Genomic DNA, 16,935 nt, shown 5'->3' with positions numbered 1-16,935 from the left:
GGGGGTGAGCTAGGGTTGTCCTCCACCAAATCTGCGGTGGAAGAACTAGGCTGATCAAGAGTTCGTTTGGAAGTAAAGATAGCCTCTTCTGAGCATTCACCCAATTGGTCATAGGTCAGTCTTTTGGGCGGGTGAATGACTCTTCTTTCCCTCTGTTCTTTGGGATGCACGATCTCAGAGGTACTAGGACCAGCCACTTCTGGGGATTCTTCAATGTCCTCCTCCTCATGTTCCAACACACAGGAATCTGATGCTTCAAGAGCGGTCAGTTCTTCTTCAGAGGAAGGTGCAACCTCCTCCTCAGGATCTTCATCATCAACTACTTCTTCTGGAAGCATGTGGAAAGGTATGAATTCGGGGGCTTCCGCCCGAAGGGTTCCTCTGTCAGCCAATTCGGATGAAGACAGGGAGGCAGGTGTGGGTTCTGGTAACTGAGACGACCACATCCAGTCAGGTACCTCCTCTTCATCTTCCAGATCTTCAGATGGAGAATTTCCCTCCCTCACATCTGGGAGTGTCGACTGAGATCTGGTGACTGGTCTGGACAGGCGAGAGGTCGAAGGGGTCTCTGGCGAATCTACGACAGGAGGCATGCGAACTGCTTCAGAGAGAGGCAGTAAATGGTTCCTATGCCAAGTCTTCAATGGACCCACACTTCCTTCAGGCCGAATTTGATACACAGGGAGGTTTGGTAGTTGCTTGCAGATAACATAAGGTTGGGACTTCCAGCGGTCTGCCAACTTGTGTTTTCCTGGGACACCCAAGTTCCTCAACAATACCCTGTCCCCTGGTTGCAAGTCTTGGATCCGAACTTTTAAGTCGAAATTCCTTTTATTCCTCAGTCCACGTTGATCAGATGTGGCCTGAGCTTTATCATAGGCCGATTTCAGACTCTTCCGCAGTCGGTCCACATATCCCTTGTGCGATGCTGAAGAGGTGTGATCGGGCGAGATGCCAAAGGCCAAATCCACTGGCAATCGAGCCTCTCGTCCAAACATTAGACGATAAGGGGAATATCCAGTAGCATCACTGACAGTACTGTTGTAGGCATGCACAATGGCAGCTACATGTTTGCCCCAATGCTGTTTCTTCTCTGAGCTTAAAGTCCCCAACATGTCCAAAAGAGTCCTGTTAAATCGTTCCGGCTGGGCATCCCCTTGTGGATGGTAGGGAGTAGTTCTAGTCTTTTGGATGCCTAACAGATCTAACAGTCTCTTGATCAGTCTGCTTTCAAAGTCTCTTCCCTGATCTGAATGGAGGCGTTGTGGTAACCCATAGTGTACAAAGAACTTTTCTACAAGAACTTTGGCTACTGTAGAGGCCTTCTGATCCCTTGTTGGGAATGCTTGGGCGTATCTGGTAAAATGGTCTGTTACCACAAGGACATTCCCTTGGCCACTCAGATCAGGCTCTAGGCAAAGGAAATCAATGCACACCAGTTCCATGGGTCCCTGGCTTTGCAGATGGCCCATTGGGGCTGCTTGACGTGGCAGAGTCTTCCTTTGTATACATCGGACACAAGAATGACAGTATCCTTCAACTTCGGCCCTCATACAGGGCCAGTAGAACCTGTCTCTGACAAGCTGAAAAGTTCTTTCAGGTCCCAGATGGCCATGATTATCATGAAGAGCAGCCAGAACTCTCTCCCTGTATTTAGCTGGTAAGAACAGTTGCCACTTCTCCTCCAGATCTTCAGATGGGCCTCTTCGGTAGGCCACCCCTTCTCGGATCTGTAACCGGGTCCACTCTCTATGCAACAGACGGGCCCCCTGAGGAGAGTCGGTGAGAAGCAACTCAGGGCGCTGGATCTCCAAGGCTTCCAAAAGAAGTTTTCCCAGAGGGTCTTCCAGCTGCTCCTTCCTCAAGTCCCTTTTGGACAGCCGGGGTAAATCTTCCCCTTCAACCTGGGTCACCCTGCAATAGTATTTGGGTACTCCGACAGCCGAAACCCCAATCTCTTCGGCTCTTGATCCTCCTCTGGATCGAAGTTCAGTTCCCTGATATAGGGCACGCACCCCTTCTGGAGCCAAATGGGTCCATTCTTCATCAGGTTCGTGTGGTGCATGCAACCTTCTGGATAGGGCATCTGCATCCCTGTTCCCGATTCCTGGCCGATACTTCAGGCTGAAGTTGAAGCTAGAGAGGGCAGCCAACCATCTGTGTCCTGTTGCATCCAGCTTAGCTGTAGTCAACAGATAGGTAAGGGGATTATTATCCGTCTTGACAATGAATTCAGCTCCGTACAGGTAATCTTTCAGTTTGTCGACCACTGCCCACTTTAAGGCCAGGAATTCAAGTTTGTGGGTAGGATAATTCCTTTCAGCAGGTAGTAGACTCCTGCTCACGTAGGCTACGGGTCGCAGGTGGCCCCCATGTTCCTGGTAGAGTACCCCACCCAGCCCATCTCGGCTGGCATCGACATGTAGTTCATATGGTTTCGTGGGGTCTGCGTAGGCCAACACAGGGGCAGTGGTTAGATTCTTTTTCAACTGAATGAAAGCCCCTTCACATTCTGGGGTCCACTGATCCTGGATGGACTCCTTGGCCTTCCGGGGTCCCATGGTGGACTTCATTGGCTTGACCAGTTCAGGAACGTCATCTTCTTCGTTCTTTAGTAACTCATTGAGGGGTCGGGCAATCTTGGCGAACCCCTCTACAAACCTCCTGTAATAGGAGCAAAAACCCAGGAACGACCGAAGTTCGGTCACATTTGTAGGTCTCGGCCAGGAGGCGACAGCATCCAGCTTGTCCGGGTCGGTGGCCACCCCTTCTTCAGACACGATGTGGCCCAGGTAATGGACCGAGGACTGATAGAATTGGCACTTCTCAGGAGAAAGTTTCAGGCCTTCTTCATGTAGCCTCTTCAGGACCTTTTCCAACCTCTCCTCGTGTTCTTCCAAAGTTCTGCCAAACACGATAACATCATCCAAGTATACCAGTACCTCTATCAAATTCATATCTCCAACGGTCCTTTCCATCAGCCTTTGGAAGGTAGCAGGGGCCCCTGACAATCCCTGAGGCATGCGATTGAACTCAAAGAACCCCACAGGGGTGATGAAGGCTGTCTTCTCCCGATCTTCAGGGTGCATGGGGATCTGATAATACCCACTCTTTAAGTCCATCACACTGAACCACTTCGCCCCTGACAGGCTCTGTAGGGCGTCTTCGATTCGAGGAGTGGTATACTGGTCTGGGATGGTTCTTCTGTTCAGTGTTCGGTAGTCGATACAAAGCCTCAGAGATCCGTTTTTCTTCCGGACTACCACTATCGGAGAAGCATATGGGCTCCTGGATTCTCGAATAACCCCAGTCTTCTTGAGTTCCGCCAGCTGCTGACGTAGATCTTCTAAGTCACCTAAGGGAACTCGCCGGACTCTTTCTCGGAAAGGTTTGTCCTCACTCAGGCGGATATTATGAGTGGCACTCCTGGCGCATCCCACGTCGAACTCATTCCTAGAAAATATTCCTCGCCATCCAGCAAGTTGTGCCTTGGCCCTCTTCACCCATTCTGGTGGGAGGGCAGCGTTTCCAGAGCAGAGCTCTTCTATAACATCTTCACCCCTTCCCTCCTCTTTAAGATCAGATGGGACAACTGGGGTAGCCGGGTTAACTTGGCCCAACAGCACTCTGGCCGGTACCTTCACCGGTGTAGTAGAGGTGTTTCTGACACTCACTAAAACCCTTCCATGGTTTTTCTGTAACACCTTCAAAGGGATCACTTCAGGGATTACTTCTATCCCTCTCTCCTCTTCCTGTGGACCTGATTCAAAGATGATAAAAGGGCCCGGCTGTTTCCATGTGAGTTTAACGGAAGCTTTCAGACAAGCCACCTCTCCTGGCTGCAAGACCTTTTCCGTTCTGTCCAACTTCCAGAGTCTTCCAACTCCTTCTGCAGGAGTCTCTTGCTCCAATACTAATCGTTGATAGGCCTGCCGTAGCATGGGGTGAATCCTTGGCGCTGGAGCATCCTGTCCCTGGACCAGTTGTGTCAGGAGGCGCCTTACCAGGTCAGTGTTGGTCCCTACGATGAGAGAGCTTTTGTTGGCCCCTGGCGGACGAGGACAGACCACCGCTAGGGTGTCGAAGGTTTCAGCTTCACCAGCCACTGATGGGTCAAAGGTCAACTTGATTGGCAGATACCCGTCATAGGGAAAACTTTGAGTCCCGATACCCCATATCTCCAGATCTTCCAACTTCTGCAGAGGTAGATGGGTAAGGTGTTTATCATAGAAGTCTCTATACAGAAGAGTCACTTGGGCCCCAGTGTCAAGGAGGGCTCTTGTGTAAATTCCTTCTACCTGGACAGAGACTACAGGGGAAGGCCCGACCAAGTTAGTTGGGAATTCTCTTGAAGTGGCCTTGTTGTCTGATTCAGTTCTCTGCACCCAGGCTCTTTTCTTTTTTTTTCTTCTGGACTTCAGTCCCCTCTGGGCCCGGTGTGCATTGATTTTCCTTCTCTCAGTAGCCTGGAGTATAGAACTAGGGGCGTTGTACCTGGATCTGACTCCCTGACTCAGATTCCCTGAATCATTGAGTCTCTTGGATTCCCTTGAAACTGGCGGGCACCCGGTCGACTCCTTCACGGGTGCCCTCTGAAGTTTCTCCGCTGGCTTGCGAGGTTCTGAGGCGACATTTCCTGGGCTGGGACATACTCCTCTAACATGTCCTACTCCCCCACAGTTGAAACAAGTTAGCGATCTCCTAGGTCTCGGTTCCGGGTCTACTCTAAGGTTAGAAGGTTTATCCGGCTTCTCTGACACGTTCCCATCAGGTAGAGTAGATGCCTGACTAGTCAGGATGGACACCATTTCTATCAACTGGGACACCTGGGTCTTTAGGAGTTCAACTTGCGAGTCACTTTCTTTTGCACTTATCACTCTGACACGAGCAGTTGAGTCAAACTGCCGACTCTTCCTTTTGTTGTCTAACATGACCTCTTCTTCTCTGACCATTCGGATCAGGTCAGGGTATTCCAGAATGCCACCATCTTGGCGAGTTCGCAACAGTATGGCAATGGGATCTAAGGGTTGAGCCCCTCTCAGCACCTGCCGTGCACGAGTCTCATCTACCTTCCGGGGGTCTATCCCTTTCTTTATCAAGATCTGGTGGATGATCTTATCTAGGCGTCTAATAAATTCGGACAACTTCTCTTCCTCTTCTTGGTAACAGTGGTCTAACTGGTAAAGAAGTTCAGCCACGTTCTCCGTCCGACCAAATACATCTTGTAGAATGTCTAGATAATCCTGTGCAGTACAGTTCTTTTTGCTTAGCTTGAGATTACGTACGGCCTCTAGTGCAGGTCCCTTTAAACTTTCTGTGATTCTCTGTTTCTTGTGCTGTTCTGGTACCTCCCACTCTTCCAAAGCCTGAGTGGCGGTATCTAACCACTCTTCAAACCCATCTTCTGTCGAAGGCACAGGCTGTTTCCCAGAGAATGTCCTGAGCTTCCTATATTCAGTCATCAGATAGTTTGGGGAGTCCTTACTACATTTTGCTACGATTTCCCCGAGAACAGCACACAGTTCTGAGCTAAAGGTAGACAAAGGTGGTGACTCTGGACTCCCTTCTTGGACACCTTTTTCTTTGCTGGATCCCCCAGGAGTGGTGGATGAGGGACCTTCAGTAAGGACTTCTGGATGTATTAAGAAAAGTTCTGTTTGGTCAGTAGTCTTTACACTGGTTCCCTTAAAGTAATCAGGGACCCCCTTCCTCCACTCACACAATGCATACGTGTGTGGAACGGTGGTGTCTGTCTTTATGTCAGTCACCCAGAATTTCCTGTCTGTGGACAGTGCCCTTAAAACTGGGAGGAGTTTTTCCTCAGTCCAGACCTCTCCCTTGATTTCAACCACCAGGCCATTTTCCACTACGACATTCTCTTCCCTGCACCACTCGGCTGCAGCGGTAGGATCCATTTCTGCGTTGAGGGGGATTCTGTGGCTGAGAGGGTTGTGTTGCAGGACTGTAGATAATCCCGGACGAGCCCCCACGTGTAGCACCACCCCCGCAGGAGCTGCTGATTAGATTATTGGGTCTACGTCCTGCCTAACAACCCACAGAATTGGCTCGAACCCTCCCTAGGCACAACTGACCCAGAATAGGACTGGAATACCAAATGGCTACACAGATTGGAATATAACACTTCAATAAATAATAATGACCTGTTACCTCTCTCCAGCTGCAGTCCTTCTGGGTAATACAAGGTGACCACACACAAGCTTGCTTTTAAACAGGAAAGTTATTTACTGTGAATCAAATAAACAGTTTCGATACAGTAAAATATGACTTTGTAAAAGGATATACTAATTAATTAATCAAAGATAAGATAAATACTGTGATATCACTCCTCAAGGGCACATTAATTGTTTCAGGAAATGTCTCAGAGCCTATAGGACCGCCATCTTAATCACTATTATACTTTTGGAGATAAGGCTCAGCATTCAGTTAGACACAGTATCAGAATGTCAGACCTATCTGAGTCCGCTGTTTCTTCTCTATATCTTCGCTAGCAACGTTGGTGCACTCGCAATTTGTAATCCACATTGAGGATGGGTGATCAATAGAGAGAATGGCAGCAAACAGTTAGTAATCACCGCGGGGTGTCTGTGCAGGATTGCCGGTAAAACTTCTGTGAGAGATGTACTGGGCCACCTGGTATATTGCCTTCTACTACTCTAAGGCTAATCCTGACTAAAGTTACTTCTTTGATAGATATAGTCAGTTTTTGGGCAGGTGCCCTCTCACCAACAGGACTGTCTCCCAGGAAGCCTCCGCTGCTGTCTCAGTCTCCGGCCTCTGTCACCAGCCGCGCTAGGTATTTGGGGTGGATGAGTCTGGTCTCTGTAGAACATCGATGGGACCTCCAGGAGGGATCCTCCACTGGAGATGAAACACTGCAACTTAGTCACTTAAGGCCCAGGAGTTTCGGCCTAGCATACAGCATCAGCCCACAGCACTGGCATCCTGCTTGTCTCACTGTGTCTTTCCCCAGAGAGTGAGCCTGGCTCCTCCCTTCCTTTATAAAGCTTCCCCCAGAAGGCTGTGCGGTGCAGCAGTGCACCCTGGTATTCTCAAAGCACTATGGGCGATGAAGACTGCTCAACTTCCTGAAAGGAAAATAACATCAAAAGACATTCCATAGCCGCTGCAATGTGTCCTTTTGGCCACTAGATGGAGCCGAGTTCCTCTCAAATGTCAAGCAGCAGTCTTTTAGAACTTGTATAATGGAAGACCCCGCTACATGAGCAAGACTAGGCATGCTCAGAGATGAAAGAACACATAGAAAGCAATCCAACACATGACATCACTTCTGAAGTAGAATTCTGTCGTACGGGAAAATTTGTGCGCAGTCTAGAGAACATTCCAACCAACGGACACCACTCTGGACAAAAGACGGACGACCGGTCGGCGGAAATTCGTTGCGTGTGTACGGGGCATTAGGCCCTTTCTCCATTGAAGAATCTGTCTGTCTGCTGATCCCCACTGGACAGATGGCTGGTCCGTGTCTGCTCAGATTATGCGTAAGGCCCCTTTCACACGGGCGGTGCACCCGACGGAGTCTGTCCTTCTCAGCAGGGAATCTGTCTTTCTGCTGATCCCCACTGGACAGATGGCTGGTCCGTGTCTGCTCAGATTATGCATAAGGCCCCTTTCACACGAGCGCACCGCCCGACGGAGTCCGTTCTGCTCAGCGGGAATCTGTCTGTCTGCTGATCCCCACTGGACAGATGGCTGGTCCGTGTCTGCTCAGATTATGCGTAAGGCCCCTTTCACACGGGCGGTGCACCCGACGGAGTCTGTCCTTCTCAGCAGGGAATCTGTCTTTCTGCTGATCCCCACTGGACAGATGGCTGGTCCGTGTCTGCTCAGATTATGCGTAAGGCCCCTAAAACACGGGCGCACCGCCCGACGGAGTCCATCCTGCTCAGCGGGGAATCTGTCTGTCTGCTGATCCCCACTGGACAGATGGCTGGTCTGTGTCTGCTCAGATTATGCGTAAGGCCCCTTTCACACGGGCGGTGCGCCCGACGGAGTCCATTCTGCTCAGCGGGGAATCTGTCTGTCTGCTGATCCCCACTGGACAGATGGCTGGTCCGTGTCTGCTCAGATTATGCGTAAGGCCCCTAAAACACGGGCGCACCGCCCGACGGAGTCCATCCTGCTCAGCGGGGAATCTGTCTGTCTGCTGATCCCCACTGGACAGATGGCTGGTCTGTGTCTGCTCAGATTATGCGTAAGGCCCCTTTCACACGGGCGGTGCGCCCGACGGAGTCCATTCTGCTCAGCGGGGAATCTGTCTGTCTGCTGATCCCCACTGGACAGATGGCTGGTCCGTGTCTGCTCAGATTATGCAAAAGGCCCCTTTCACATGGGCGCACCATCCGACGGAGTCCATCCTGCTCAGCGGGGGATCTGTCTGTCTGCTGATCCCCACTGGACAGATGGCTGGTCCGTGTCTGCTCTGATTATGCGTAAGGCCCCTTTTACACGGGAGCACCGCCCGAAGGAGTCCGCCTGCTCAGCGGGGGATCTGTCTGTCTGCTGATCCCCACTGGACAGATGGCTGGTCCGTGTCTGCTCAGATTATGCGTAAGGCCCCTTTCACACGGGCGGTGCACCCGACGGAGTCTGTCCTTCTCAGCAGGGAATCTGTCTTTCCCCACTGGACAGATGGCTGGTCCGTGTCTGCTCTGATTATGCGTAAGGCCCCTTTCACACGGGCGCACCGCCCGACGGAATCCGTTCTGCTCAGCGTAGGATCAATTTGCCGATCCTTGCTGAGGAGGTGGATGACTGTGTGTAGAGACGGAGCTGGCAGACCGCATGTCCGTTCTTATCCGATCCGATCCGATCCTCCAGACGGATGGAAAATAGGGTTTCTATCCGTCCGGATTGTATGGACAGGATCAGATCGGATAGCAGCGGGTGTCAGCGGAGATGTCTCTGCTGACACCCGCTACCCCATAGGGATGCATGGAGCATCCGATAAGGTAGGAAAAAGCTATTCAGTCGAAGGGATTGCATGAGGACTCGAGGCCATACAATGCGATTAGAGGAGAAGCGTTTTGACCTCAGGCAACGCAGGGGGTTCTGTTAGGGCTACAAGATTGTGGAATTCTCTACCACAAGAGGTGGTTTCTGCGGGAAGTATGGCTACTTTCAAAAGACTCTTAGACGTACATCTCAAGGATCAAAACATTAAGGGCCTACACAGGTTGAACTGGATGGGCTATTGTCTTTATTCAACCTCAACTACTATGTAAGGTCCGCCTAAAAAAACTGACAGGCGGATCGGATTGCCCATGTGAGAGGAGCCTACCCCAGACACAGCTCGCTCTCCACTAAGGGCCTCTGGATGTAAATGGACATCCTGACTGTTTACGCCCAACGCCCTTCCGATTCGATCTGTCATCCCCACTCGTCTGTTTTTAGCAGATAGCCATGGATCAGATGTCGACGACAGGTGTAATTGGACATATGTCTGTTTACAACCGCCGCTCATAGAGGAGACTGGAGGGTCCAATCAGGTCCACTTAAAAAACTGATGGGCGGACCAGAAGTAAACACGGCAGACCGCTGTTCTGTTGATCAGGTCTCTGTGTTCATCCAGCAAGTACATCCCCCCCACAGTTAGAAAGCACCCCCCTAGGGACCCATTTAACTCTTTGATCGCCCCTGGTGTTAACCCCTTCCCTGCCAGCGTCATTAGTACTGTAACAGTGCATATTTTTAGCACTGATTACTCTAAACACAGCCGTCCGTACTTTTCCCTGAAGTGATCACAGAGGCTATGTGATCCTACTATATAGGATCGCATAGCCCAACCCCCCCCCCCCCCACAGTTAGAATCACTCCCCTAGGCTTACATTTAACCCCTTGATCACTAATAGTATTAACCCCTTCCCTGCCAATGGCATTTTTACAGTAACAGTGCATATTTATAGCACTGATTACTGTAGTAATGTCACTGGTCCCCCCAAAAGTGTCATAAATGTCAGTTAGGGGTCCGATCTGTCCGCCGCAATGTCGCAGCCCCACAAAAAAATCACAGATCGCCGCTATTACTAGTAAAAAAAAATAAAAAATAAAAATGACATAAATTTCCCGTAGTTAGTAGACGCAATAACTTTTGCGCAAACCAATCAAAATACGCTTATTGCATTTTTTTTTTTTACCAAAAATATGTAGCAGGAAACAAATTGGCCTAAAATGTTAAAAAAATTTGATTTTAAAATTTTTCTTTTGGGAATGTTATATAGCAGAATGTGACAAATATTTTTTTTTTTCAAAATTGTTGCCCGTTTTTGTTTATAGCGCAAAAAATAAAAATCGCACAGGTGATCAAATACCACCAAAAGAAAGCTCTATTTGTGGGGAAAAAAAAGGACTTCAATTTTATTTGGGTACAACGTCGCACGACTGCGCAATTGTCCATTAAAATAATGCAGTGCCGAACCGCAAAATAGGGCCTGGTCATTAACCAGCAAAATCTTCCGGTCCTTAAGTGGTTAAAGCGTAACTCCACTTTTGTTTAGAAAAAAACATTCCCCTCTGGGTCATCTCTGTAAATTACAAGGATTAAAACAACCTTTGTTGCAGATTCCCGCCTTTTGTTATTCTGAAGAAATCAGTGTTTGTTTCTCTGTGCTGAGTGGGTCTAATGGGAGTGGTTTCATAATTATCAATCAGCTGTGCAGCTGCAGAGCACCAATGAGGAAATCTGCTGGGCCTACATCCTTTTAAATGTGTTCCTATTGGGAGTATCTCACCAAAAATTATATTTTTGTTGCAAGGGATGCAGGAAATCTGACCTGTATCTTAGGCAGACTTCTGGGAAAATTGGTGAGCCAATCACACAAGCAGGAAATGATTTTTTTTGGGGTGTGGTCATTACACATTCTGTGTACAGAACACCTCCCAACTTTTTGAGATGGGAACGAGGGACACCTATTAGCAAATGCATGTAGACATAGGACACAACCCCCTGTCACTCCCCCTTAAAGGAGAATTATACCAAAAAATATTAGTTATGCTTTTTTTTAACCACTACTATTCCTTTATACTGGCTTTTAAAGCGTAATTCCACTTTTGTTGAGAAACAAACATTCCCCTCTTGGTGATTTCTGTACATTACAAGGATTTTAACAAACTTTTTTTTGCAGATTCCTAGTTTTTGTTATTCTGAAGAAATTACTGTTTGTTCCTCTGTGCCTCTGGGCTGAGTGGGTCTAATGGGAGTGGTTTCATAATTATCTGTCAGCTGTGGCAAGTGCAGGGCTCTAATGAGGAAAGCTGCTGGGCCTGCGTCCCTTTAGATGTGTTCCTATTGGGAGAATCTCACCAAAAATGACATTTTTGTTGCAGGGGATGCCAGAAATCTGACTTGTATCTTAGGCAGACTTCTGGGAAAATTGGTGAGCCAATCACACAAGCAGGAAATTGTGTTTCTGGGGTGTGGTCAGTATACATTCTGTGTACAGAACAGCTCCCAACTTTTTGAGATGGGAACGAGGGGCACCTATTAGCAAATGCATGTAGATATAGGACACACCCCTGTCACTCCCCCTAACAACAATAATAACAACTCCAGGTAGCCATATTGCATTGCATTTTCAGAAAATTACAACAGCTGCAGATTGAAAAGGAAAGGTCGTTTTTAATAACATTCAATTACAATTTGACTTGTGTCACAATCGTATACGCTATATTGTTTTTATTTGCTTTTTGTTACGCCACGAAAGTGGAGTTACCCTTTAACCACTTAAGCCCTGGAAGATTTTACCCCCTTCCTGACCAGGGCCTATTTTGCGATTCGGCACTGAGTGACATTAACGGACAATTGCGCGGTTGTGCAACGCTGTACCCAAACGAATTTGATGTCCTTTTTTCCCCACAAACAGAGCTTTCTTTTGGTGGTTTTTGATCACCTGTGCGAATTTTACTTTTTGCGCTATAAACAAAAAAAGAGCGTCAATTTTGCAAAAATAACAATATTTTTCATTTTTTTATATGAAATTCCCCAAAAAAATGTAAAAATCTAAATTTTTTAACATTTTAGGCCAATTTGTTTTCTGCTACATATGTTTGGTAAAAAAAAATCGCAAAAAGCGTATTTTGATTGGTTTGTGCAAAAGTTATTGCGTTTACTAACTAAGGGAAAGATTTTTGTCATTTTTGTTGTTTTTTTTTTAACGCGTAATGGCGGCGATCTGAGATTTTTTTTTGCGGAACTGCCACATTGCGGCGGACAGATCGGACCCTTGACTGACATTTTTTACACTTTTGGAGGTACCAGTGACATTACTACAGTAATCAGTGCTATACATATGCACTGTTACTGTAAAATGACACTGGTAGTGAAGGGGTTAACTTTTTTTGAGAGGGAGGGGTTATGTGTGTCCCTAGGGGCGTGATTCTAACTGTGATTGGCTGTGGCTTGAGGTGTATGAACAGTGATCAACGGTCCTACCTAGTAGAACCGTATGATCACCATTCATACACAGGGGAGAATGACAGGCGGCTTGTTTATATTAGCCGCCTGCCTTTCTCCCGGTCTAAGGGACGATCGCGAGTGACCGACGGACATCGGGTCCACCGGGCACACGCGTGGGGGGGTCCATGACCGCGCGGGAGCGGGCCTCCGGCGGCGCGCGCTCGCTCCCTAGACCCTCACAGGCTAGCGGCGTAGCCCTACGTCACTCTGCCTGTGAGGGGCTGACTGCCGACGTAAATAGTCGTGCGGCAGTCGGCAAGTGGTTAAGAGATTATTTGTCATTGGTTGCTATGGGCTAGCCTATTGCATGTTGTCTTAATAAACAAACCTGTTGGTAAGTCTGTAGTTTGTGTAGCCAGGGATGCTTTCCAGCCCTTGTCATGGGAATGGGTTACAACACAGGAATGCGGACAGGAAATGAAGAGCTCCTGGGTAGGAGACAGGCATTCCAAAGCCAGAGGGCAGAATTCAGTATAAACAAGGCCAGACATAGAGGGGCAGAACACAAACATTGGCTAACACAGGGAGGTGAGCCAGACCAAGAGACAAGCATTTCTGTATATACATGCTAACACATTCCTCTGTGCTCCAGATGTACGGTACAGAGACAAGGGTGGCTACGCAGACACCCTATGATAAATACAATCCTTCATACAGACAAAAACATATACACGTGCATATATATATAGAATGTGTATTTAGGCAATGTGTTAATCTACCATCTCTGATCAGATGCCAACCTAACACCCAATTATGCATCAACTTAATTAAAGTCAGTCTTGAATCAACTTATTCAAAGTCAGTTGTGTTTGTTTTCAGCTGTACAGGGGTCACCCCATCAAGTCTGCATGGACTGATCTCAGTGACATCATTCTGCCCAATAACAATGCACAGAGAGAAATATTCCGGAGCCAAGGCAGACGGGCAGGGTGGGTGCACACAGCTGTGCGCCGTCTGGATGCCAGTTACACGCTGGCACTGGAAGTTCATCTGCAGCCATTTTAAAAGGACCCTGGTTTACCACTCACTACAAATGAACCCAACTGTCATTCTTTTTACTGAAGTTTACACAGACTATAATCTCGCAGCCCACACTGAAGAGTTTTTACCAACTTGTGTAACTACTGGGACAATATTACTCAATCTCCTCCAAGGCTGGCCATACATTATACAATTTTCATGATCGATTTTACTTTAGATATACCAAAACCATATAATATGAGGTTAAACCTAAACACTTTCAATGTGTATGCAATCGAGCAGGCCCTTGCACTAAATCTACAAAAATTGTACAGTGTATGGCGAGCTTAAGGATCATACACCATACAGAGCCCATGCTAGCTCTTGGATCCTGGGTATGACCCCAAACACAATGTACTCTAATGGATGGTGTGACTCTTAGGTACACAGAATATTTGCTAAGCTTTTAGGGGACAGTCTCCCCCTTCATCAGGGTGGTTTATCTTGTAGCCCTGAAAGAGGGGAAAGTCTTTTGCTCCTGAAACGCGTCAGGTTTCATTTGATTATTTTATGAACTATTAAAGTACTTTTAGACTCTTCTAACTATTGGTCTGGTGATTTTTGTATCTGCCTGTAGGGAGCTTTAGGTTTGCTGATGACTTTAACCGCTTTAATACTGGTCACTGTGCTGCTACTGCAGCACAGTGGCTCGTTATCGTCTGGCGACGTAGGTCTACGTCACCAGACATTCCCCTCTCTCGGAGGCGCGCGCACGCCGCCGGAGGCTCGCTCCCGCTGTTTTCAGTTACAGCGGGAGTCGGGCCAGGGGAGGAGCGGCGGCGATTGCCGCCGCTCTTCCCCGATCGTCGGGGAATCGAGTGTGGAGATCCGCCCGCCTGTGTAAACAGAGCGGGCGGATCTCCTAAGTGACAGGCAGGGTCAGGATTCAGGGTTCAGCATAGCTGAACCCTGGATCTGTCCTTGTGTCACTCAGTCACCCCCCCCCCCACACGTCAGTAAGCACCAGGCATACATTAACCCCTCCCTCTCCAATAAAATTAACCTCTTCCCTGCCAGTGTCATTTTTACAGTAACAGTGCATATATATATATATATATATATATATAGCACTTATTACTGCAGTAATGTCACTGGTACCCCCAAAAGTGTCAAAAATGTCAGTCAAGGGTCCGATCTGTCCGCCGCAATGTCGCAGTCCCGCAAAAAAAATCGCAGATCGCCGCCATTACGCGTTAAAAAAAAAACACCAAAAATGACATTAATCTTTCCCTTAGTTAGTAAACGCAATAACTTTTGCGCAAACCAATCAAAATACGCTTATTGTGATTTTTTTTACCAAACATGGGTAGCAGAAAACAAAGTCACTCCGACTTAGAAAAAGGGTCCTGTACTACTTTGTGGCGACCTGGAGGCGACTTGCATTGACTTCAATTATATGAAGTCCGTGCAGGTCGCCCCAGCAAGTCATGTCGCCCCTGTCTGAATGGGCTCTAAAGCAAACTCCAGCTCTTGTTTGGCGCGCTTACCCATAGATCAGGTCTCTCTAAACTACAGCCCACCAGCTGTTGCGGAACTAAACGTTCCACGAGGCATTGTAAAACTCTGACATGACTAGGCATGATGGGAATTGTAGTTCTTGAACAATTGGAGGGCCATAGTTTGAAGACCCCTGCCATAGATCTTTATGGGAGTGCTGACTGTCACTTTATATAAGCTGTAAGCAGCCTTCACTTGGTTTGGGGTCTACTTAAAGCTTGACGAAAACCAGCGGCCAGCTTTTTTAAAGTAACGTTCATCACTCCCATTATGATCTATGTTAAAAATACTGGAGCTGTAGGTTGCCTGATAGCAAGGCGTCCTAAACACTTTATAAGATCTTGCTGTACGCACTGCTTATACAAGCTGAAGCCTATGCGTACAAGGCCTGTCATGGTCAATTAGGTCAATGTAAAGGCCCATACACACGATACGAAAATCAGAAGTAAAATTTTGTCCGACTAACGATCTGCCGATTTTCGGATCGTTATTATAGTGCTTTCGACAGTCGATTACGAATTTTCAGACGACAAAATCTGGATGTGTAGCTATATACTTTTTATCGTACGTCAACACAACGTCCAATTTTCGTTTAATTAGTACAGTTTTTGTCCGAAAAAAATTGTGAGAGCAAGACTAGGCATGCTCAGAAACGAAAGAACACATACAGAACAATTCAACACATGACATCACTTCTGAAGTTGAATTCTGTCGTATGGGAATTTTCGTATGAAAGTAACCTCTTCACTTTCCATATGAGACTAGCATGCAACAAAAATCGGACGAAAGATCGTTCGATAATCTGATCGTGTGTACGAGGCTTAAGTCTGGTCTTACTTTACTGTCCTCCTCTTCTTGACTAGATTGGCTGGATGGAGTCGTCTCCTTCTCTCCGCACTCTGCCGCGTCCGTCTCACTTTCTTTGGCCTCGGTCAGTTTCTCCGCCGCCCCAACTTCTTCCACTGGGACAGTCTCTGTCCTTTCCGGCACTTCTTCCTCTGTCACACGATCCTCTTTGTCTTTCTGTTCTTCTTCTAACGTTTCTACCACTTTCTCCTTCACCTCTTCTTCATGGGATTCCTCAGCTGGCTGCTTTTCTCCCGTAGAGCGCAGCTTCACCCAAAGCATGGCCAAGATGACGGCCAGCGCCGTGAAGATGAGTGGAACTGTCACTGAGAAGTCCCCTTCGAGCTCCATGCTGTCTGGGATGAGATGGCTTTTGTTCTCCTCTCTGGCAGAAGCTGTACAGACTGATCCTCACTCCTCCCCAGCAAGCCTTCCACAACACAGCTGTCACTGGCCTGGCCCTGCCTCTTCCATTAGAAGCAATATCCCAGCAGTTCTCCGCCTACCTATACAGTGTGCAGCGTGCAAGCTGGAAAAATCCGTTATCCATCCAAGCTTGTCAGCGTCACAGTTTCAAGTGACATTGTGCTGCTCTTTTACGCCTTTTAAAAAGCACTTCTGATTGTGATTTCAAATTTTCTACATGAATTAAGCTACACAGAATCATTTTGATCTGACCATCCTGCAAAAAGACCAAATATGACCTTACAAACACAGCAGTCACTTCATGCCAACCCAAATTTATATCATATGACTGTCTAGGCACAAAGATGCCATCTCATATCATAAATATTTAGCCGTATATTCTTTTCGTCATTTAACCACCTCTGGACAGGAAGATTTTACCCCTTAATGACCAGGCCATATTTTGCGATTCGGCACTGCGTTACTCTAACGGACAATTGCACGGTCGTGTGACGCTGTACCCAAATAAAATTGATGTCCTTTTTTTCCCACAAATAGAGCTTTCTTTTGGGGGTATTTGATCACCTCTGCTATTTTTTTATTTTTTGCGCTATAAACAAAAATTGACAATATTTTTCACTTTCTGCTATATAACATTCCCAAAAAAAAAATTT

General features: G+C 47.5%; 1 protein-coding gene across 3 annotated transcripts in view; it reads right to left on the bottom strand.

Moving 5' to 3' along the window:
* Positions 1-16,402, bottom strand: part of MXRA7 (matrix remodeling associated 7) — a 111,364-nt gene extending 94,962 nt beyond the window's left edge. Inside the window, exon 1 of one of the 3 annotated variants that reach the window (XM_082272030.1) lies at positions 15,848-16,402. In XM_082272030.1, coding sequence (XP_082128156.1) covers positions 15,848-16,207 — 360 coding nt within the window. In that variant the 5' untranslated portion in view covers positions 16,208-16,402. The remainder of the gene's footprint in view (positions 1-15,847) is intronic. The other 2 variants (XM_082272032.1, XM_082272031.1) reach the window with 2 other exon arrangements.
* Positions 16,403-16,935: the final 533 nt, after the last annotated feature.

The sequence above is a fragment of the Pelophylax lessonae genome (genome assembly GCF_965119305.1).
Source record: "Pelophylax lessonae genome assembly, chromosome: 11".
Taxonomy (NCBI): Eukaryota; Metazoa; Chordata; class Amphibia; order Anura; family Ranidae; genus Pelophylax; species Pelophylax lessonae.
This window is presented reverse-complemented; position numbering and strand designations above follow the sequence as displayed.